The 21368-nt window shown below is 33.6% G+C and overlaps 1 protein-coding gene across 4 annotated transcripts in view; it reads left to right on the top strand.

Annotated features, from left to right (window-relative positions):
• DDHD1 (DDHD domain containing 1) overlaps positions 1 to 21368 on the top strand; it is a 110075-nt gene that overhangs the window by 47801 nt on the left and 40906 nt on the right. For 2 of the 4 annotated variants that reach the window (XM_030319126.1, XM_030319125.1), the window contains exons 2-5: positions 4224 to 4397; positions 11752 to 11853; positions 13710 to 13838; positions 14898 to 15045. In XM_030319126.1, coding sequence (XP_030174986.1) covers positions 4224 to 4397; positions 11752 to 11853; positions 13710 to 13838; positions 14898 to 15045 — 553 coding nt within the window. The remainder of the gene's footprint in view (positions 1 to 4223; positions 4398 to 11751; positions 11854 to 13709; positions 13839 to 14897; positions 15046 to 21368) is intronic. The other 2 variants (XM_030319128.1, XM_030319127.1) reach the window with 1 other exon arrangement.

Here is a 21368-nt window from a genome sequence, read left to right as displayed (position 1 = left end):
TCAGACAACAAAAGGAAATCAAAGGCATCAAAATTGGCAAGATGAAGTTAAGCTTTCCCTTTTTGCAGATAACATGATATTATATATGCAAAATCTGATAGACTCCACCAAAAGTCTGCTAGAACTGATACATGAATTCAGCAAAGTTGCAGGATACAAAATCAATGTACAGAAATCAGTTGCATTCTTATACACTAATAATGAAGCAACAGAAAGACAAATAAAGAAATTGATCCCATTCACAATTGCACCAAGAAGCATAAAATACCTAGGGATAAATCTAACCAAAGATGTAAAAGATCTGTATGCTGAAAACTGTAGAAAGCTTATGAAGGAAATTGAAGAAGACATAAAGAAATGGAAAAACATTCTGTGCTTATGGGTTGGAAGAATAAATATTGTCAAAATGTCAATACTACCCAAAGCTATCTACACATTCAGTGAAATCCCAATCAAAATTGCACCAGCATTCTTCTCGAAGCTAGAACAAGCAATCCTAAAATTCATACAGAACCACAAAAGGCCCTGAATAGCCAAAGTAATTTTGAAGAAGAAGACCAAAGCAGGAGGCATCACAATCCCAGACTTTAGCCTCTACTACAAAGCTGTAATCATCAAAACAGCATGGTATTGGCACAAAAACAGACACATAGACCAATGGAATAGAATAGAAACCCCAGAACTAGACCCTCAAATGTATGGCCAACTAATCTTTGACAAAGCAGGAAAGAATATCCAATGGAAAAAAGTCTCTTTAACAAATGGTGCTGGGAGAACTGGACAGCAACATGCAGAAGGTTGAAATTAGACCACTTTCTCACACCATTCACAAAAATAAACTCAAAATGGATAAAGGACCTGCATGTGAGACAGGAAACCATCAAAACCGTAGAGGACAAAGCAGGAAGAGACCTCTCTGACCTCAGCCGTAGCAATTTCTTACTTGACACATCCCCAAAGGCAAGGGAATTAAAAGCAAAAATGAACTATTGGGACATCAGGAAGATAAAATGCTTCTGCACAGCAAAGGAAACAATCAACAAAACTAAAAGGCAACCAACGGAATGGGAAAAGATATTTGCAAATGACATATCGGACAAAGGGCTAGTATCCAGAACCTATAAAGAGCTCACCAAACTCCACACCTGAAAAACAAATAACCCAGTGAAGAAATGGGCAGAAAACATGAATAGACACTTCTCTAAAGAAGACATGTGGATGGCCAACAGGCACATGAAAAGATGCTCAACGTCACTCCTCATCAGGGAAATACAAATCAAAACCACACTCAGATATCACCTCACGCCAGTCAGAGTGGCCAAAATGAACAAATCAGGAGACTATAGATGCTGGAGAGGATGTGGAGAAACGGGAACCCTCTTGCCCTGTTGGTGGGAATGCAAACTGATGCAGCCGCTCTGGAAAACAGTGTGGAGGTTCCTCAAAAAATTAAAAATAGACCTACCCTATGACCCAGCAGTAGCACTGTTAGGAATTTACCCAAGGGATACAGGAGTACTGATGCATAGGGGCACTTGTACCCCAATGTTTAGAGCAGCACTCTCAACAATAGCCAAATTATGGAAAGAGCCTAAATGTCCATCCACTGATGAATGGATAAAGAAATTGTGGTTTATATACACAATGGAGTACTACATGGCAATGAGAAAGAATGAAATATGGCCCTTTGTAGCAATGTGGATGGAACTGGAGAGTGTGATGCTAAGTGAAATAAGCCATACAGAGAAAGACAGATACCATATGGTTTCACTGTTATGTGGATCCTGAGAAACTTAACAGGAACCCATGGGGGAGGGGAAGGAAAAAAAAAAAAAAGAGGCTAGAGTGGGAGAGAGCCAAAGCATAAGAGACGCTTAAAAACTGAGAACAAACTGAGGGTTGATGGGAGGTGGGAGGGAAGGGAGGGTGGGTGATGGGTATTGAGGAGGGCACCTTCTGGGATGAGCACTGGGTGTTGTATGGAAACCAATTTGACAATAAATTTTATATATTAAAAATAATTTAAACAAATTAAATAAAATAAAAATAAAACAATAACAACTATAGGGAAAAAAGAATAAGTATGAATAATAAAATGTTAATTATAAAAGAACACACAATTCAAATGTATCAGTCATATCAATAAGTATAAATGGGCTTAACTCATCTATTAGAAGAAACACATTTTCAAATGGCTTCCTAAAGCAAAACCCATTCTGTGGTGTCTATAAGAGACATATCTAAAACCTAGTGATTCAAAGAGTTAAAAATGAAGGGATGTGCAAAACTGTCACAGGCAAATAGAAAAAAATAAGAAAGCAAGGGTTTCAATCTCCACAAAGTAGGATCCAGATTAAAAGTCATTAAACATAACAGAATATACTTTATAGTTTTAAAAGCTGTAATTCACAATGAAGTTATAATATTTTTGAGTATCTGTGTACCAAATAACACAGTAAACACCTACATACAGAATTGCTATAGCAGAATATAGGATAATGTAAGAAGTAGAAACCCATATTACATTTTTAATACATCACAGTACAAGTCTGATACAATAACATATTTCATGATCATCTGGTAAATTTTCTGTCTCACACCCAGAATTAGCCATTTCTTGAAGGATCTTGGTTTCTTTTGGTGGGAAATGGGATTCAGAGATCATGGTCGTTGTTTCAGGAATGCTCAACTGTTGGTGTGTTTCTAGGCCTTTTCAGTGGACAAAGCTTAGAATGTTTTTTTAGGTTTATTCTGAAAGAGAGAGAGTGCACACACTTGTGTGCATGTGTGTGGGGAAGGGGGGAGGGCAGAGAGAGAGGAGAGAGAGAATCCCAAGCAGGCTCCACGTTGCCAGTATGGAGCCTGAATAGGGCTTGGGCCCACGAGCAGCAAGATCATGACCTGAGCCAAAATCAAGAGTTGATTGTTTAACCAACTGAGTCACGCAGGTGCCACAGGCATTTTTAAAAGAGAAAATACTTCATTTTAGTTCATGCTGATATTTCTAACTGAAATCAAAAACTTTTTTTTAAGTTTGTTTATTTTGAGGGGGGAGGAAAGAGAGAGAGAGAGAATGAGAACACAGAGGAGCAGAGAGGGAAAGAGAAAGAATGCCAGGCAGGGTCTGCACTGTCCGTGTGGAGCCCAGCAGGGCTTGAACCCACGAACTGTGAGATGATGACCTGAGCTGAAACCAAGAGTTGACTAAGCCACCCAGGTGCCCCGCCCCCTACTTGAAATTTAAAATTACAATTTTTATTTCTTTGATATTTGTATCTTTTTTGTCATTTCCTAATGATATTTAATAAAATTAATATATTCATTTTAACCTAGAGTTTCAAATCAACAATACCAGTATTATTCCAATTATTAACAATTGTTAACAGTGCAGTTACTACAAAAAGCTTAAGATATATTTGCAGTTCTTTTTGTCCATAGGGTATATCCCAATATGTATATAAAAATTACTGTGTTTTAAATCCACTTGAAATAATTTTTCTATGTATGATTAAACCATATCTCTACATAATTAAGTTCATTTTATTTTGCTATTTATTTTTAAGGTTTTTCATTTCCATTTTATTTTTGCTTTATTTTTTTACAAATTTTAGAGGATTCAAGATAGCATAGCTGACAATTGTGGTTTATTCTTAAAAAATGAATAAATAGCTACTAAAAGTTCTAGACTTTTAGGAACAGTATTTAATCAAAAAAAATGTGGAGTTCAAGAAAATTTTCTACTCAGTTTTTTTCTAAAATGGGTGAGGAATTTATTATAATTAAATGTTTCAGCTATTCCTCTATGCTAACTGGGAGTCCATAACCTTCAAGGAAGCCCTAAAAAGTGCAACACACTACTACCCCACACACTGTTTCTCAACTGCTTCTGGGAGTATACATCAGTGTTTTCTAAGACATTAGAACTGTCACCAGAGTCTTACATGAACTTGTCTTAACCCCTTTGCCTACTCATTTGGATTACTCAGGGCCACAGTTACAAAGATAACTGCTCATCTACCTTTCTAATGCCCAAATAACTTTTGTGCATAATACCCAATTAAATAAAATTATGTACTGTAAAAAAATATATATACTGTGGCTTGAAATCTAAAATTTAAAACTTTAAATGATTCTTCTGGGTCAAGAAAGTCAGTTTTTGCCACGGTAGTAACAAAATATAAAATTATAGTTACTATGTCTCTTTCTGTGATTTCTCTTTTCAGAGGCTGATAAAATACCAGTAATGCGTGGACAGTGGTTTATTGATGGCACTTGGCAGCCTCTAGAAGAAGAAGAAAGTAATTTAATTGAGCAAGAACATCTCAGCTGTTTTAGAGGTCAGCAGATGCAGGAAAATTTTGATATTGAAGTGTCAAAATCCATAGATGGAAAAGATGGTAAGACCAATTAATACATTTAATATGTTTTGTAAACTAAGTAAGTTCTTGATGAAGTTTAGAGTAGTTCTTAAGTTTGACGTGGTAATTCATGAGTATTAGAATTTATAAAATTTCTGATAATTTTAAATATTTGATTATTTTAGAAGTTAAAACTGCTATGAATTTCTGAACCATCTCAATTTTTATTTTGCTTAATATGTATGTTCACTGGCATGACACTAATATGATTTAACTATAATTGTACAAATTGTGATAATATGTTCTGTGAATTAGTCATTTCTGTAGTTTTTAATTATTAGTGAAAGTTGAATCTACAAAAAATGTCCTTCTATCAAAAGAGCAGTTTTGTTAATATTTTAATGTTTGTTCTTTTCTTGAAATTAAAAAAAAACAATTTTAATTTCCTTTCTGTAAGCATCTTTGAGCTGTCTCCATATTGGTAACCACATCAACTTTTAATTTGAAACAGTCTACTCCTTATATTCCCTTACTCAGCGTTTGGATATGTTTGCAGTAGCTTAAAATATTTATATAATAGCCAAGATTGACATGTTTCATTATGTATCTGATCTTGAGTAAAATTTAAAATATGTGGTAAAGTTAAAAATACTTCTATTGTTCCATTTACTGCAGGCAGTGGGATCAGCTATTCTGGTGAGTATAATAATACAGGTAGATTAGAATTTGTAGATTTCTCTAACTATTTTTTTCTAAAAAGTGTTTCTCCATCTATGCTTGCCTTTATTTTGGAGGTTTCTTGGCAAGCCCCATTGAATCTAGTGAATTAATGAATTAAGTGATTTTTTTTTTCCCCTTCCCCTTGTAAAACGTCTCTAAAGCAGGAAAACTCAGTATCGATCAAGTAATTCACAGAATGCAGCTTGGAAAAAATTATGTGGTTGGAAATAATTGTTTACATGACATAATTAATGGCAAAACAATAAGCTTTAAATCGGCTTTTTTTTTTCTTATTAGTAACAAACATCCCAAGTTTTTTTCTTTCTCCTACTCTTTGTCTCTGAACACACACACACACACACACACACACACACACACACCACTTGTCACAAGCAAGGAAACTGTCTAGTTTTATTTATGCCAAATTAACATACCGGTTTTGTATAGTTGATTAAAAGTCCACATAACTGAGGAAAGATGTGGCTTCTGAATAAATTTGCAATTAAATCTAACAAATATATATAATAGTAGTTATCTATTATGTGCCAGATGCCATACTCTTGGAATTTTAAGTATCTCATTTTCCTAATCTGTAGAGTCAGATTTGTCCTTATTTTACTGTAAAATTCAAGCTCAAGGTTCTTACATATCAATATGTAAAGAGCAGCTCAGTGTCTACAGAGCAGAGCTCTGTCTGCATTCCCACAGAGTGCTGTCAAAACAATACTTTCTCTGGTTATAACACAAGTAACAATTTTTATATATCCATGATCTTATATTAGTGAGTGAAGTATTTTGTACTTTCTCATCACCACTACCAAAATGCAATTGCTATTGGAGAAGACCGAATTCTAGATTTTTTTCTTTCTGTGAATTCTCCTTCAGTCCTGCCTCAAAAATGGCAATTCACCTTAACAAACTTAGTTTAGCCACCCACATTCCTTACTATTAGTATAGGGACAAAAACCCAAGAGCCCAGAGGAGAAAAAGGATGAGTATAAAAAAAAAAATAAAAATATAAGTAGATTATTCTCCTTTTTTGTACTGTATTCAAAACATTTTTTTCCTCTTGCTAATCCATCTTGTGGAAGTTAGTTATCAGCTCTTTTTCATCTCTAGAACCCATCTATTTGGAATCTTGGGGTGTTTGTTTTGAGAGAGAGAGAGAGAGAGCATGTGCGAGTGGGGGGAGGGGCTGAGAGCGAGGGAAAGAGAGGATCCCAAGCAGGTTCCATGGTCTCAGTGAGGAGCCCAAGACAGGGCTTGATCTAAGGAACAATGAGTTCATGACCTGAGCCGAAATCAAGAGAGGGATGATTAACCAACTGAGACACCCAGGCACCCCTGGAATCTTGTTTTTATTACAATAAAAATTAGAATTCTGTGTGTCCTTTTTACTTCTACTCCCTACCAAAATGTTAAGTGTAGCAGGATACTTCAGTTTCCTTCAAAGTGCCCTAATTTTATGAGCCAGTCATTTAAATAAGTCTGATAAAGAACATGGTATATTTGTATGATTAGATTTTTAGTATGTCTTTGTGTATGTTGATTCTAGGGTATCAATCTAGGATATTATAACAATAGTTTTTGCTAGCTTTAAGGATATACATTGAGTAGTAAAATTCCAATTAGTAATAACAAAATTTTTAAACTGTTAAACATTTTTGTGTTGTGATCTTTCAAAATGATGATTCTTTAAGGTTCACTAGAAGAAAAATTGGTTTTTTAAAATATGCTATGGCATATAGGTAAAGCTTCAGCATGTTATTAACAAAGATTTTAAGTTCAATTTAGCATATATACTGTTTTCATAAATTTCTAGCCATTTTAGTTGTTCAGTTTTATGTAAAACATACATTTATGAATTAAGATGTGATGTTTGACTTTGAAGATTATGGGAAATTTTGTAGTACATTTAAAAATTATCACTGGTCTTAAGGAAAGAATATTTGCTGTCCAAAAAGCCACCATTATTGGAAAAATAAATCAAATTTGCCATATCTACAAAGGAAAAACATATTCTAATCTTTTACTTTGCTTCTTACCTCCAAGCTTCTGAAATATCCTATTTCATTAATTAGGGTAAAAATATCTTTTCCACCTAAATTTTCTCATGTACATAAGATAAAGCCTTGACTCTTCATATTTTCAGGAGGTTTTTAATATTTCCATGTTCAGTTAGTACTGTGCTAGGCACTTTTGTGAAAGAAATAGACAAGGTTTTGACCCTCCAGAAGTTTTGGGGAAGACAGCCAAAGATGAGAATAGTTACAAAGTGTAAGTAAAAGATAACACAGTAAACAGTGAATACAGAATTAGATATTCTGCAAAAAGATTTAGAATAAAGAGAGTTGGAAATCACAGTGCCGTGGAGTTTTTTCAAATACGGTTTTCTGGAAAAGTCCCATTTAATAATTAAAAACATTTTTAAATGGTATATTTAGGAACTCTTAAGTGCTCTGTGGAATTTTTTCCTTTTTTCCCCTTCCTCTGTGAAAATTCTAAGAAACAGAGCCTTTGCCTTGAAGAATGTTAAAATAAAACAGCAATTCCTTTTTTTTCTCACCTTATCTGTGTTTTGGTTAGGGTAGCTGATGCTACAAATAACTTGGATTTTTTAATATTTTCTCCTTGTTAATTTTCCTACTAATCTCAAAGTAAGCATTGAATTAAATAGATTGGTGAAAGTTTAGCATAACTTTTTTAGCATACAAATAAAGATAACCTATAAAAATATAATCACTTTTTGCAACTTAGATACTTTAATCTAAATTTTGTTTTCTTTGAAAATTAAAATACAAATTCTCTTCCCACCCTACCTCCTAGCAGCCTAGAGTTTTACTGGGGATGGATTATACAAATAAAATCAGGCCTGCAAATAAGTAATTTTGAAAATTCTTAAACATTCTGCTAGATTGGTATTTCACTCACTTCATAATTTTTCTGTGCAAGCAATAATCAGTTTTAAAAAGGTTAAAGTAAATGGGTTAGTCCTGTACTTCACTCTGGCCAAAAAATGTATAACCTCAATCCAGTCATGAGAAAACATCGATAAACTCAAATTAAGGGACATTCTACAAAACAAACTGATCAGAGCTCTTCAAAAGTGTTAAGGGGTCCTATTAACTAGATGAGGGGTATTGTTTCACAATGTGTAAGTATATCAACGTACCATGATGTACACTTTAAATATCTTATACTTTTGTCAATTATACCTCAATAATGATTTTTTTAAGTATCAAAGTTATGAAAGATTGAAGAATTTGTCCGTTTAGAGGAGACTAAGGGAACATGACAACGAAATGCAACATGGTATCCTAGATTGGATCCTAAAACAGAAAAGAACATTAGAAAAATTGGAGAAATCTGAATGAAGTCTATATCTTAGTTGCTAGTGTTGTGCCAATATTAATTTCTTAGTTTTGATAATTGTACTATAGTTACCCTAACTTTAGGGGAAGCCAATATATGATAATTCTCTGTTCTATTTTTGCACCTTTTCTGTAAGTATAAAATTATTCCACAATAAAAAGTTTTAAAAAAATTCCTGTAGGGTAATTAAAATAGTAAAAAAAAATTTAATTAATCCAAAAGAAATCAAGAAAGGAGAAACAAGAAACAAAATACAGATGGAACAAAGAAAACAAATGGGAAATAGTAGACCTAAATTCACTCATGTCAGTAATCACAGTAAACGTAAGTGAACTAATGCTTGAATTAAAAAGCAGAGATTGCCAGATTAGAAATGCAAAACCTGACTATATGCTGTCTACAAGAGCCACCCTCTCAATATAAAGTCATAGCTAAGTTACTATTCAAACTAATTTGGGGTGCTCTGACATCACAAGTGTTGGTGGATCTTGACTTAAAACATTTAACAATTTGGCATGTAAAGTGTGTATTCTTATCACTGTTACTGGATAAGAATATAGTGAATATAGAATTGCAAACTGTGAATATAGAATTGCAAAAGTCAAAAAGGTGAGAGGAGTTGGAGGAGTGCTAACCCTTTGTAATCAGCTTTCCTTTTCCTCTCTCTGGCAACTAAGAGGATTCCCACCTTCTAGCTTTTAGTTACTATGTTTTATAAGTTTATCTAATTAGTTTCTCTGAGATCCAAGGTTTCTATGAGTTTTCTCATAGCTGGCAGGTTTGAGATGTACAGACCGGCTTCCCCTAAAGTTGAGATTATATAGGTTAACAGCTTTTAGAACGGGAAAAGTCATTGAGTTGTTCTATTCTGAGGATTAGTATGTCATCAGCAACCACCTTTGTTGATACTCTGTTGCTTTCAGAATTATATAATGAAGAAAATCTCTTTAAGAGGTGGATTAGTAAGAAAACCTATTGGAAATGCTTTAAAGTACTTTAAATTTTTTTCATTGCTGTGTAGGCTTTAGTATACATTTAATTAAATGTTAGCATTTAATAAGTGAACATTTTGAGTTTATGCATATTTTTGCTAACATAAGAATTCTTAACTAAAACTTTATTTTACGGGGAAAAATTAAGTAATGCTTTTTAGCACTTGAATTTCATTTAGTGATGATCCCTGTTTGGATTGATAGTAATTAGTTTTTGTCTCTACTGTACTAATGATAGTACCCCTAATTCTGTGCTTTGGGTTGAAAAAAATTGAGCTTTCTAACTATACTATGGGATGTTGTGACAGATACGGCAAGTGACTTTCAAGTGAAAATAAGAATTTAATTTGAGAGGAAGGTAAAGAACCATATCTGTTTAATTTTGTGAAAGTATTTCAAATAAATGTGCTTCTCTATTTTTGTTATATTGGGATGTTTGTCTTTTTTTAATCCCTAAATTGTACTGTTCCTTTAGAAAGAAAAGCCTTTCTTTTTTATATTTTGACTAGTTTTCGGAAAGTGTTTGCATAATTTTGAAATGTAGTCAAATGGTCCATATGTATTTCAAGTAAATTTTTAAATAATTGCTTATTTAAAATGTGGGAAAATGTATTGGTATGTAACTAGCAATAGTTGACAGGGAAAATGTTGACTTCAAGGTTATCTGCTGATTTGCCAAATATCAAGTCTATGTCTGGCTTTATGTTGGCTATTTCATGCTTACAGAATGTCACAGCATACTTTGTACTAATGACTTTTTTTATTCTTTTAATTTTCTTCTAGTAAATATGGATTTGGTTCATGTTAGTTTTACTAGTGGAAATATAAAATCTAGGTTTTGTTTCTTTGAGTATTAAAGTCTCAAATTTATGTCAATTTGATCTACTTTGATAGTTAGCATTTTCTTAATGAATTTTTTGTTTAAAAATGTTTCCTGCAACTGGTACATCTACTCCTCAATAACTGACCAGAAGGTGCCTGAGAGAAGACACTTTTTCAGTGAAGAAAATTGTTTCAGCTATCATTTTCTACCCCCTGTGACAATGAAATGTTTTTATAATCTTGATGTTACATTCCAGTTTTTAATCCTAGTCTGTAGCCATCTAATTACGTGTGGTTGTAATTATTAAGTGCCTTGTAAGCATTTCTGTTACCTTTATTGCACAAATCTCTGAATATATTTCATGTGTACATTTAACAGATTTTTAAAAATATTTCTAGTACCATACAACAGGAATTAAGTATGTTCATATTTGAACAGTATTTAACCTTTGAGTGTCATGTTAATGTAGAAGGGAGTGAGGATGCAAAAGCAAATGCTTTTTAGAACACAAATTTGAACTAAGTCCTAAAGGTTCTTGTGGTTCATTAATTGAACTGATTTGTAAAGTTCCATTTCAAGTGGATTTTTAAATAATTGCTTATTTTAAATAAAATTTATTTTGAATAAATTGCTTATTTTGTTTTAAAGAAATTTACTGATATGCAACTGTAGCAATGTTTGACAGAGAAAGTGTTGACTTCAAGGTTTTCTGCTGATTTGCCAAATATCAAATCTATGTCTGGCTTTATGTTGTCAGTTTCATGTTTACTAGATGTCACAGCATACATTTTTACTGGTGACTTTTTTTTTTCATTATGTGTTACTAATCTTTCATTTTTTTATAACTAATCATTTAAAAGCACAGCTTCCAATTTGATTTATTTTGGCAAAAGTTTCATTTTAAAAATTCTTTTAGCAACTTGAACAAAGTTGCAAAAAGAATATTTTGTTTCTGTGGGAAGCTTCCATTATATACTTCCATTATATACTTCAGTAATAGAAGGCATCTAGTGGAATGTATACTGTGATATTTTCTCAGGAAAACTGCATTGATGTTTAAAATGTTATTTATTGCCTTCTTAATTTGCATATCAGCTGTCAGCTATGTCATAGTCACAAATTTGGTGAGAGTAAATAACCTTAGTATTGTGAAGATGGGACTTATACATCCCTTATGCATACAAAAAATACCATGACCTATTTTTATTCTATGTGTGCAAAGACATTCAATATGATCGCATAGTTATCTTTAACTGATAGGTATCATTTGCCTTTTTTCTTGCAATAAAAGTAGAACATATATTTGATAAACATTATTAAACTAATGTTTTGCTTTACTGATTTTTAATGAGAAATTATATAAATAAATCATTTAGAATAATGTTTGTCAAATACAACTCATTTTTTAAAATTAATACAACAAAAAGGCAAAATGGCAAACCTCATTTAAAATTTACTTTGAAGCTCAGTGTTTTTGCTTTCTTAGTTGTCTACCACCTCCCTCCCTTCTCCCTCCCTTCTCTGTTCAAATGGAGAGGATATAAGGAGAGTACAGATGCGGCAGGTCTTAAGCGAAAGCGTTCTCAAGGTACAGTAATTGTAGTTTTATTTCTCCATGTAGTTATACACCCTGGCTTATAGCATTCAGTATTTAAAGCGTAGAAATTATTAGTTTTTAGAATTGTGTCCAGTGTGCTATTTTGTTTAGAGTTACTTAATTTTAAGCGCTATGAACATTTGTAAATAATGTGTGTGGTCCAGTAATGACATGTTCACCAATACTAAGATGTTTTACTTTAAGACAGTATGTGGATGGTTTGAGGAGGAACAAGATTTCATTGACTTACCACTGTTCATTATCTTGGTCTTACAGTTTCAATGTTTTAAGCATATGTTACTCAAAACTATTTGAACAAAAATGTGGTTTAGAAACATTAGATAAAAAGGCATAAAATAGTGATTTGGATCAGGCATAGAAAAAGTAAATAATTGTTAAACTCTTACAAAATATTTTCTTAATTTATGAAAAGTTATTTTATAGAAAAAAGCTGAGTTTGTACATTGTTTTTCTGAAGTTTTTTTTGAGAATTGAAGATATTAATGTTTGTTACATTAATTGCATCTTGGTCTGTGTTTAGTGTTAGTAATATGTCCGGGCAAATAAGTGAAATACAAATTGGTTTTTTATAAGTTTTTGAAATTGTATTTGTAGTATAACTTAAGAAGTACAATTCCCCAGAAAGGATTTACTTTTCTGTGTATTCTAGTAGGGAATAGGTTTTCATAAAAATGACTTTATGGTCTTAGATCTTGACAAGGGCTATAACGTTTCATATATAAGCTGAGGTTATTTCCAACCCATCCTCAAATCTGAATAGTTAGACTCTGCTGGTAACTAGCTTTGTGGCAAGACCCTATTAAGGGACTCTTTGTACCTCTGGGTCTTTATATATAGTAGAGATTATATTTTGCTTAAAAGGGATTTTTTAAAAAATAAATCAGACATAGTGATTTTAAGGTGCCTGGTTTTCTGAAAGGTATGTGAATTTTTCTCATCTCTATACCAGAGATACAGAGGAAAGTTTAAGGCCTTCAGAATATAAGAATTATCAAGTATGAATCGATGGATATGTTATGACACTTCTCTTAATCTGTTGCTTCCACAAACACGTATCACTGAATTTGTGAAATGGGTCTAGGCTCTGCTAGGACACTGGTGCTCGTGGTACAAAATGATCAAGACGTAGTCCTTGCCTCACAGAGCTTATGTTTTCCTTGAGCATATAGGTTTCCTTTTTTTTTAGAGCCTATTTTCAGAAATGTAATAACCATACTGATTTGAACATCACAGTAGAAAAAATTTCTTTGATTTCTTATTAAAACATCTTTCAACTTTGGATTTCTGTTATGGTGAGCAATATTCAGTGATAATTCGTTTAGTATCCATTCCAAAACTACCTATTTCTAATCAGTTAGATTGTTGTCTTCCCCGTCTTCCTCTCAGTCTTGTTTTGTCTTGCACCGCTGAGTGAAATTTTCACAGATCCAAAAATATAGTCCACAGAAGAAAAGAAACTTAAGTTTCTATGTCAAAGGTATTGAGGACTTTCATGAAGGTATAAATTATCCCTTAGAAGGAAGAAATGTCATATCACCTGGGAAAGCAGTTCTTTAATAATCAGAGCATGTTAACTACCAGTTAGAGGTTAAAACTATGGTGGGTAAGCCAGTTATTCCGTGTTGTTCTAACGAATTACCATTCCCTGTAGCATGGTTATCATTTATAAAATAAAGCCCCTATCCATCACTTGCTTCGATTTAATATGTGTTTCAGCAAAATAATTTTATATTCAACTGAGTTCAAATACTGTTTCAAAAATCTGTGTATTCTAATTCTTTGCACAAATGAGAGACCTTCAAGTTAATTTTTCCTTTTTGCAACAGCTATTCATAGTTTCAAGTTGAGTAGAAATCATGTGGACTGGCACAGTGTGGATGAAGTGTATCTTTACAGTGATGCAACAACTTCTAAAATTGCAAGGACAGTTACCCAAAAACTGGGATTTTCTAAAGGTAATTGTTAAATATAGTTTGTCAAACTTTGGGGAATCTTTTTTTCTCGTATTCAAAAGGGACTATTCAGATTCTATTTTTAGTATATTTTAAATATGTATTAAATTTAGTGATAGTTACTGCCCTGTTAAATGAAACTTTTATTAAGGTGATTGAGTTCACATGTATTCATCAGTGAATAATCATATATTTAGAATGATCTGACAAAATTAATAAATATCTTTTATACTTCTAGAAACACAACAGCATTCAAACCTCAGGCAGTGATGTGAAAATAAAACATGGCAATTGAAGGTGAAGACTGAAAATTTTCTGTTGGATTTAGTGATGTAGAGGTCATTGGTGACTTGGATAGATTGAGGGGCTAGAAGCCAGATTGGCATGGGTTGAAGTCTAAGTAGGGGAAGAAATAGAGGCAGTAAGAATAGACAGCTCTTTACAGAAGTTTGACAAAAGGAAAGAGGAAATGGTGCTTGAGGAAGATGTGAGAGCATTATTAATAAATTTTTCAGAAAGTTTCGTTAAGTCTGATACCAATTTTTTTGCAATTGCCTCTTATATAATTTCTTTGATAACAAGATGTACTTGAATATCTTCTTACATGTTTCCTAGTCATTTGTATTTGTTTTGTGAATTACCTTGTCTTTAGCCCATTTTGCTATTTCAGTGGTTGTCTTTTCACTTTTTGATTAGTAAGCTCTCCTTTGCACTCCGGTAATTAACTCTTTAGGCACTGAATTTTGCAAAAGTTTTCCCAGTTTATCATTCATCTTTTATCTTTGCTTCATGGTATTTTTTGTTTTTTTTTACAGAGAACTTTTTAAATTTTTTATGTGTTCAGTCCATCCTTCCCTCCTTGCTTTTCTTTTCCCTATGGTTTCTGGCTTTGGTGTCATGTACTCTGAGCCAGTCACTGTACATCATTTCACAAATTTCATCCCCACCCAACCCAGTGAAATTTTTTGCTAGTACTCCTTTTTCTTTATTATTTCTTTAAATGTATGCCCAAATGCTATTTCTGGAATAAATAGTAAACTTACAATCATAATTTTTCTACAGCATCAAGTAGTGGGACTAGACTTCATAGAGGTTATGTAGAAGAAGCCACATTAGAAGACAAGCCATCACAGACTACTCATATTGTATTTGTTGTGCACGGCATTGGACAGAAAATGGACCAAGGAAGAATTATCAAAAATACAGCCATGTGAGTGAGTTCTTTGATGAATACATTCTCCATCACTAGAATCCAGACTTTTATCCGGGGTATAACAGAGTTTAATCATTCCACCGCATGTTCAATGCAAACTACTCTAATATCTCTTATGTTATACATGGAATTTCTAGACCAAATTGTGAGAGTGATTATGTCCAGATGATGATGATGATGATGATGATGATGATGATATTTGAGGTTTTTTTCCCCCACAGCATGGAGAAGAGGAAGAATAAGAAAGTGTTTTCAACTTATTAATTTACATTATATTAAGGTTGAAAGCAAAGAAAAATTGTAATTCTTAGTTTGTATCTTACTCACTGAACTGCAGAAACAGAATAATTACAAGGTTGCATAATTATGAAAAACATAAGAATTTTTTAAATTGTCATGGAGCACCTGGGTGGCTCAGCATCTGACTTCAGCTCAGTCATGATCTCACAACTTGTGAGTTCAAGCCCCGCATTGGACTCTCCACTCTCAGCACAGAGCCTGCTTTGGATCCTCTGTCTCCCTCCCTCTCTGCCCCTCCCCTGATTATGTTCTCTCTCTCTCTCTCTCTCTCTCTTTCAAAAATAAATAAACATTTTAAATAAATAAGTAAATAAATTGCCAGTTAGCAGCTTAACCTAGCCAATTAATTACTACCAGAGGAAACTGAACTCTAAATTTTACACAGAGAACAGTGGATTATTTACCAACACACCACATACATTATTTACCTCATTAATTTATTTTTATTCAACTTTACTCTTTTTTTTCCCATCTTTAGTCTAAAAACTGTAAGATGTTATGGGGGTGAGGCATGTTTATACTTGTGTGTGTTTGTAAAATGTTAAGGACTGTGTTGAAAAGAAATGTTAGGGTTAAGCCACCATAAATGTGGCTCTAAACTAGCCATCGGTATGAAGAAAAATCTAATCATATTTATGATGTGATGAAACAGATCAGTTTTTGGTTCAGAGCACACTTTATCTGGTTCTGAGGCTTCAAGTAAATGTATTTCTTGAGTCCTTATAGAGCAAATACTGTGCAATACCAGAAACTTTGTCCTCATCAACATCTCTGTAATAATGCAATGTTGAGTTTTGTTTCACCTTTTATTGTAACACCTCTTAATGTCAACTGATGGATTAAAGTACGGTTCAACTTTTAAAAATTTAGTCAGATACCGCTAAGCCACCCTAATTTTTTGTCAATGTTCCTAGTTTCTATTGCAAAAATCTCTTCTTTCTGATTTGTGTTCTGAGGAGTTGCACGTTATTTCTTATAATATTTGTATTCTTATGTCAAAATGCTAATCTTTTGCTTGGATATCTAGGAATCTGAGATACGGGTTTAATGACAGATTCACTCTGGCACCATTGATAAATGAGAAGGTATCAGCTTGCTTTCTTTGGATGTAGGTGAGGGGAAACCTAATCCAAAAAGGCTTGAACCAAAAGGAGGATTTAGTAGTTCATAACACTGAGAAGTCTAAATGTAGGATGTGTCAGTCCTGAGAACCGAGAATCCAGTTTCTACTGTACTTTCTTTCATTTTTTAGCTATTCTCACACATCTCCTGTGTGTGCTTCCAGATACGGTTTATATTATATTATGTTCAACTTCAGAAGAAAGAGTAACCCTGTTTTTCCAGAAGTCCCAGCTAGCCTAGGCATTTCACTGACCAATGGCGTTGCATCCAGCTACCTTAATCTGTACATGCGGCCATGCAGGGTATGATGTATTGAGCTTGTCATCTCCCAGAGTCAGATGGAAGTTGGCTTCATCATCACCATAGGGAGAAGTAGAGCCACAAATAAAAATCAAGAGCTATTATTGTAAGTGGAATGAATGAATCCAGAGTGGTTAAAAAAATAAGTATCTGCTATCGAGAAGATTGCCGTCATTCCTTCAGAGACAGGGTAATTTGATGGAAAACCCCCCACATAAACTAGTAATTGATAGAAAATAAACAAAAAGAAATTCTGATTAATTATAAACAAGAAAATCCAGAGGATCTCTTAACTCTTTCCCTGCTTTCTACAATTCCTTAGCAGTCCAGAACTGTAAAAAGAGTAAAATTAACTTCAACCTTGTCACTACCATTCTGAATCTTGTTTGTATTTGTGAGACTACAGTTGATTTTCTTTTTTTAATTTTTTTTGGCAAAACTGAGAAGCCTGCAGCTTGGTCAAGAAGACCAAGAAAAAAAAGTGTGATGTATTGTTGACCAAGAAAAAAGTAGATTCAAATTGCTAAAATCAGGAATGAAAGAGGGGACATAATTACTGACCTTACAGAAATCAAAGGATTATAAGGGAATACTATGTACAGTTCTGTGCCGATAAATTAGATAGCCTAGATAAAATGGGCAAATTTCTAGAGAGATACAAACTACCAAACTGATTTGATGATCAATAAGAAGAAATAGAATCTAAACTGACCATTAAGAAGTAAAGCATTTGAATTAATAATCAAAAAACTTCCTTCCAAAAAAACAAAAATGCTCAGGACCAGATGGCTTCACTGGCAAATTCTGCAAACATTAAAAGAGCACCAATTCTTCATAAACTCTCCAAAAAACTAAAAGAGGAAGGAAGACTTCTCAACTCATTCGTTGAGGCCAATATTGTCCTAATACCAAAATCAGACAGATATCATAAGGAAAAAAAACTTGTAGATCAGTATCCCTTATGAATACAAATAACTATTCTTTATGGACCCAAAAATTCTCAACACAATACTAGCAAACTGAATCCACCAACATGTAAAGAAGATTATACCTTACGATTGATTGGGATTCATCCTAGGAATGGAAAATTGATTCAACATATTTTTAAAAATAAATCAAGGGTAATACACCACACTAATAGAGTAAAGGGGAACAAAAACATCATGTGGTTTTTGATGCAGAAAAGGCATTGACAAAATTTAACACCCTTTCTTAATGAAAACACTCAGGAGAGTAGAGAGAGAAGGGAATTTCTTCCCTCTGGTAAAAGGCATCTACAAGCCCATGGCTAATATTGCACTCTAACAATGAATCAGTGAAAGCTTTTCCTCAAGATCAGCAATGAGACAGGGATGTCACCTCCCAATTCTGATCAACATTGTACTGGAGGTTTCACCCAGGGCAATTAGGCAAGTAAAAGAAATAATAAAAGAGATCCAGATTAGAAAGGAAGAAATAAAATGATCTCTGCAGATAACATGATCTTAAATAGAGAAAATCCTAGGGAATCTATACACACACACACACACACACACACACACACACACACACACACAAACTGTTACAGCTAACAAATGAACTCAGCAAAGTTACAGAATACAAGATCAATATGCAAAAATCAATTGTATTTATATACTAGCAGTGAACAATCTGGAAATTAAGAAAGCATTTCTAGGGGTGTCTGGCTAGCTCAGTTTGAAGAGCATGTAACTCTTGATCTTAGGGTCATAAGTTTGGGCCCCATGTTGGGGTTGAGTTTACCTTTTTTTTTTAAAAAAAAAAAAGAAAACATTTCCATTTATTACAGTATCAAAAAGAAAAAAAGAATAACCTACTTAGGAATAAGTTTAGCAAAAGAAGTGTAAGTTTTGTACACTGAAAACTGTAGTACACCATTGAAAGAAATAAAAGAAGACCTAAGTAAATGAAAACAACCTACGTTTCTGGATTAGAAGATTTAATATTGTTAAGATGGCAATACTTAACCACGTTCCTATTAAAGTCCTACCTGTCTTTTATGCAGAAATTGACAAGCTGATTCTAAAATCCACATGGAATGTTTTCACTCTTATGTGGATCCTGAGAAACTTAACAGAAGACCATGGGGAAGGGGAAGGGAAAAAAAAAAGTTATAGAGAGGAAAGGAGGCAAACCATCAGAGACTCTTAAAAACAGAATAAACTAAGGGTTGATGGGGGGTGGGAGGGAGGGGGAAGTGGGTGATGGGCACTGAGGAGGGCACCTGGGTATTATATGGAAACCAATTTGACAATAAATTTCATATAATAAATAAATAAATAAACAAACAAACAAACAAACAAATAAAATCCACATGGAAATGCAAGGAACCCGGAGTAGCCAAAACAATCTTAAAAAAAAAAAAAAGATGGAGGACTAACACTTCCCAGTTTCATAAATTGCTACAAAGCAAGATGAATGGATTAGAATCAGAGTTGGACTGATTTTCAGCAAGAGTGCCAAAACAATTCATTGATGAAAGAATAACCTTTTAACCGATGGTGCTAGGACACCTGGATATATATCTGCAGAAGAATGAAATTAAACCCTACCTCACATGTATACAAAAGTTAATTCAAAATTAATCAAAGCCCAAATATAAGAGCCATAACTATAAAACTCTTAAAATTTAGGAGTATATCTTTGTGACCTTGGATTAGGCAATGGTTCCTGAGATACAACATCAAAAGTAGAAGCCACAGAGGAAAAAAGAGAAATTGGACTTTGGCAAAAGTTAAAACTTTTGTTCTTCAAAGGACATTATCAAGAAAGTGAAGACGATCCACAGAATGGGAGAAAATATTTGCAAATCATAATCTGAGAAGGATCTGGTATCTAGGATATATATAAAGAACTTTTGCAGTTAAAAAAACCTAAATTTTTAAAATAGGTAAAGGATCTGAATAAACATTTGTCCAAAGAAAATATACCAATGGCCCATAAGCACATAAAAAGATGTTCAAAATCCTTAAGTGTTAGGGAGATGCAGTTCATAACCACAAAGAGATGTTATGTCACTCTATACCTGCTAAGTTGACTCTTATCAAATAGTTGGAAAATAACAAGTATTAGTGAAGATGTGGAAAAATTAGAACTCTCCTATGTTGCTGTTGGGATTGTAAAATAGTGTAATTGCCTTGGAAAATAGTTTGGCACCTCTTCAAGAATTTAAACGTAGAGTTAGCATACAAGCCAGCAATTCCACCCCTAGGTATATACCCAAAAGAATTGAAAATATATCTACACAAAACCCTTTTAAAGAATATTCATAGGAGCATTATTCATAACAGCCAAAAAATTAGAAACAATCCAAACGTTCCAATGCAAATGGATAAACAAAAGCATATTCATACAGTAGAATATTATTCAACTATAAAAAGCAGTGAAGTACTGATTCACAATAAACGTGGGTGAACCTTGAAACGTTATGATGAGTGCAAGAAGCCAGACACAAAAGGCCACATACGTATGATTCCATTTATATGAAATATCCAGAATAGGCAGATCCATAAAGACAGAAAGTGGATTCGTGATTGCCAGGGCCTAGGGAGAGGAGATATGGGAAGGTGACTGCTATGGCTACATTATTTCTTTTGCAGGTGATGTAAGTTCTGAAATTAGATAATAGCGGTGATTGCACAACTCTATGAACAAACCAAAAAGCCACTTGATTGTTCAGAAGGAAAAACTAGGGAGGTCGTGTCAAAAGGACACCAGAAGCCAACTTGAAGAGATTTACTGATCAAAAAAGGAGACAATTTGAGCATCCGTAAGAATAATAACTACAGTGGATTGAAACACTCCACTTCAAATATGTTTAAGTGTATGAGTTAGTAAATATGTCAAAAAATATAGAAGCTAAGAACTCAGTATTTTGAAAATTGTTAATAGAAGATAAGAATTAACTATTCATCCTTCACTTTCTCATTTCATACAGAAATGATTTGGTTGTATTCCAGAGCAACCAAATATTTGGTGTGAAGAAATTTCTCTTTCTAGAATTGTAAGCTTTACAAACAAATAAGGAGTGATGGAACCATAATAAATAAATGAATCTAAGCAGTGATCGTCATAACTGCTAGCTTCACCAGAAAGAGACAAACACAGATGTATGCACCTATGGAGTAGTAGTCTTGCCAAAATAGTAGAACTTTCATCTGATCAAGCCTCTATATCTCACTAACAAGATACAGGAAGTAGAGGATAAAGAACATGTTAAATACCATGGGGATACAGTCATTAAAAATCAGACTCTGAGGAACTCTGCAGGACAAAAATAAATTACAAAACAACAAAAAAAAGCGGGGAGAGGGGGCGAGAAGAACCTGTAGATTAAAAGACACTTAAGAGACATACATGCCAATTACAGTGCATGGACTATAAAGTAGTCCCCCCCCCCCCCCCCCCCGCGCCAACCCCCACCCTTATCTGCAGTTGCACCCTCTCTGGTGTCAGTTATCTGGGGTCCACTGCAGTCTGGAAGCAGATGATAGTATCCTAATGCTGTGTCACGATGTATGTGTCATTCACCTCACTTCATGTCACCTCGTAGGCATTTTAGCATCTCATATATCGTGGCA

The sequence above is a fragment of the Lynx canadensis genome, chromosome B3, assembly GCF_007474595.2.
Source record: "Lynx canadensis isolate LIC74 chromosome B3, mLynCan4.pri.v2, whole genome shotgun sequence".
Lineage (NCBI taxonomy): Eukaryota > Metazoa > Chordata > Mammalia > Carnivora > Felidae > Lynx > Lynx canadensis.
The sequence above is the reverse complement of the archived record's forward strand: the minus strand, read 5'-3'. Positions and strand labels throughout refer to the sequence as shown.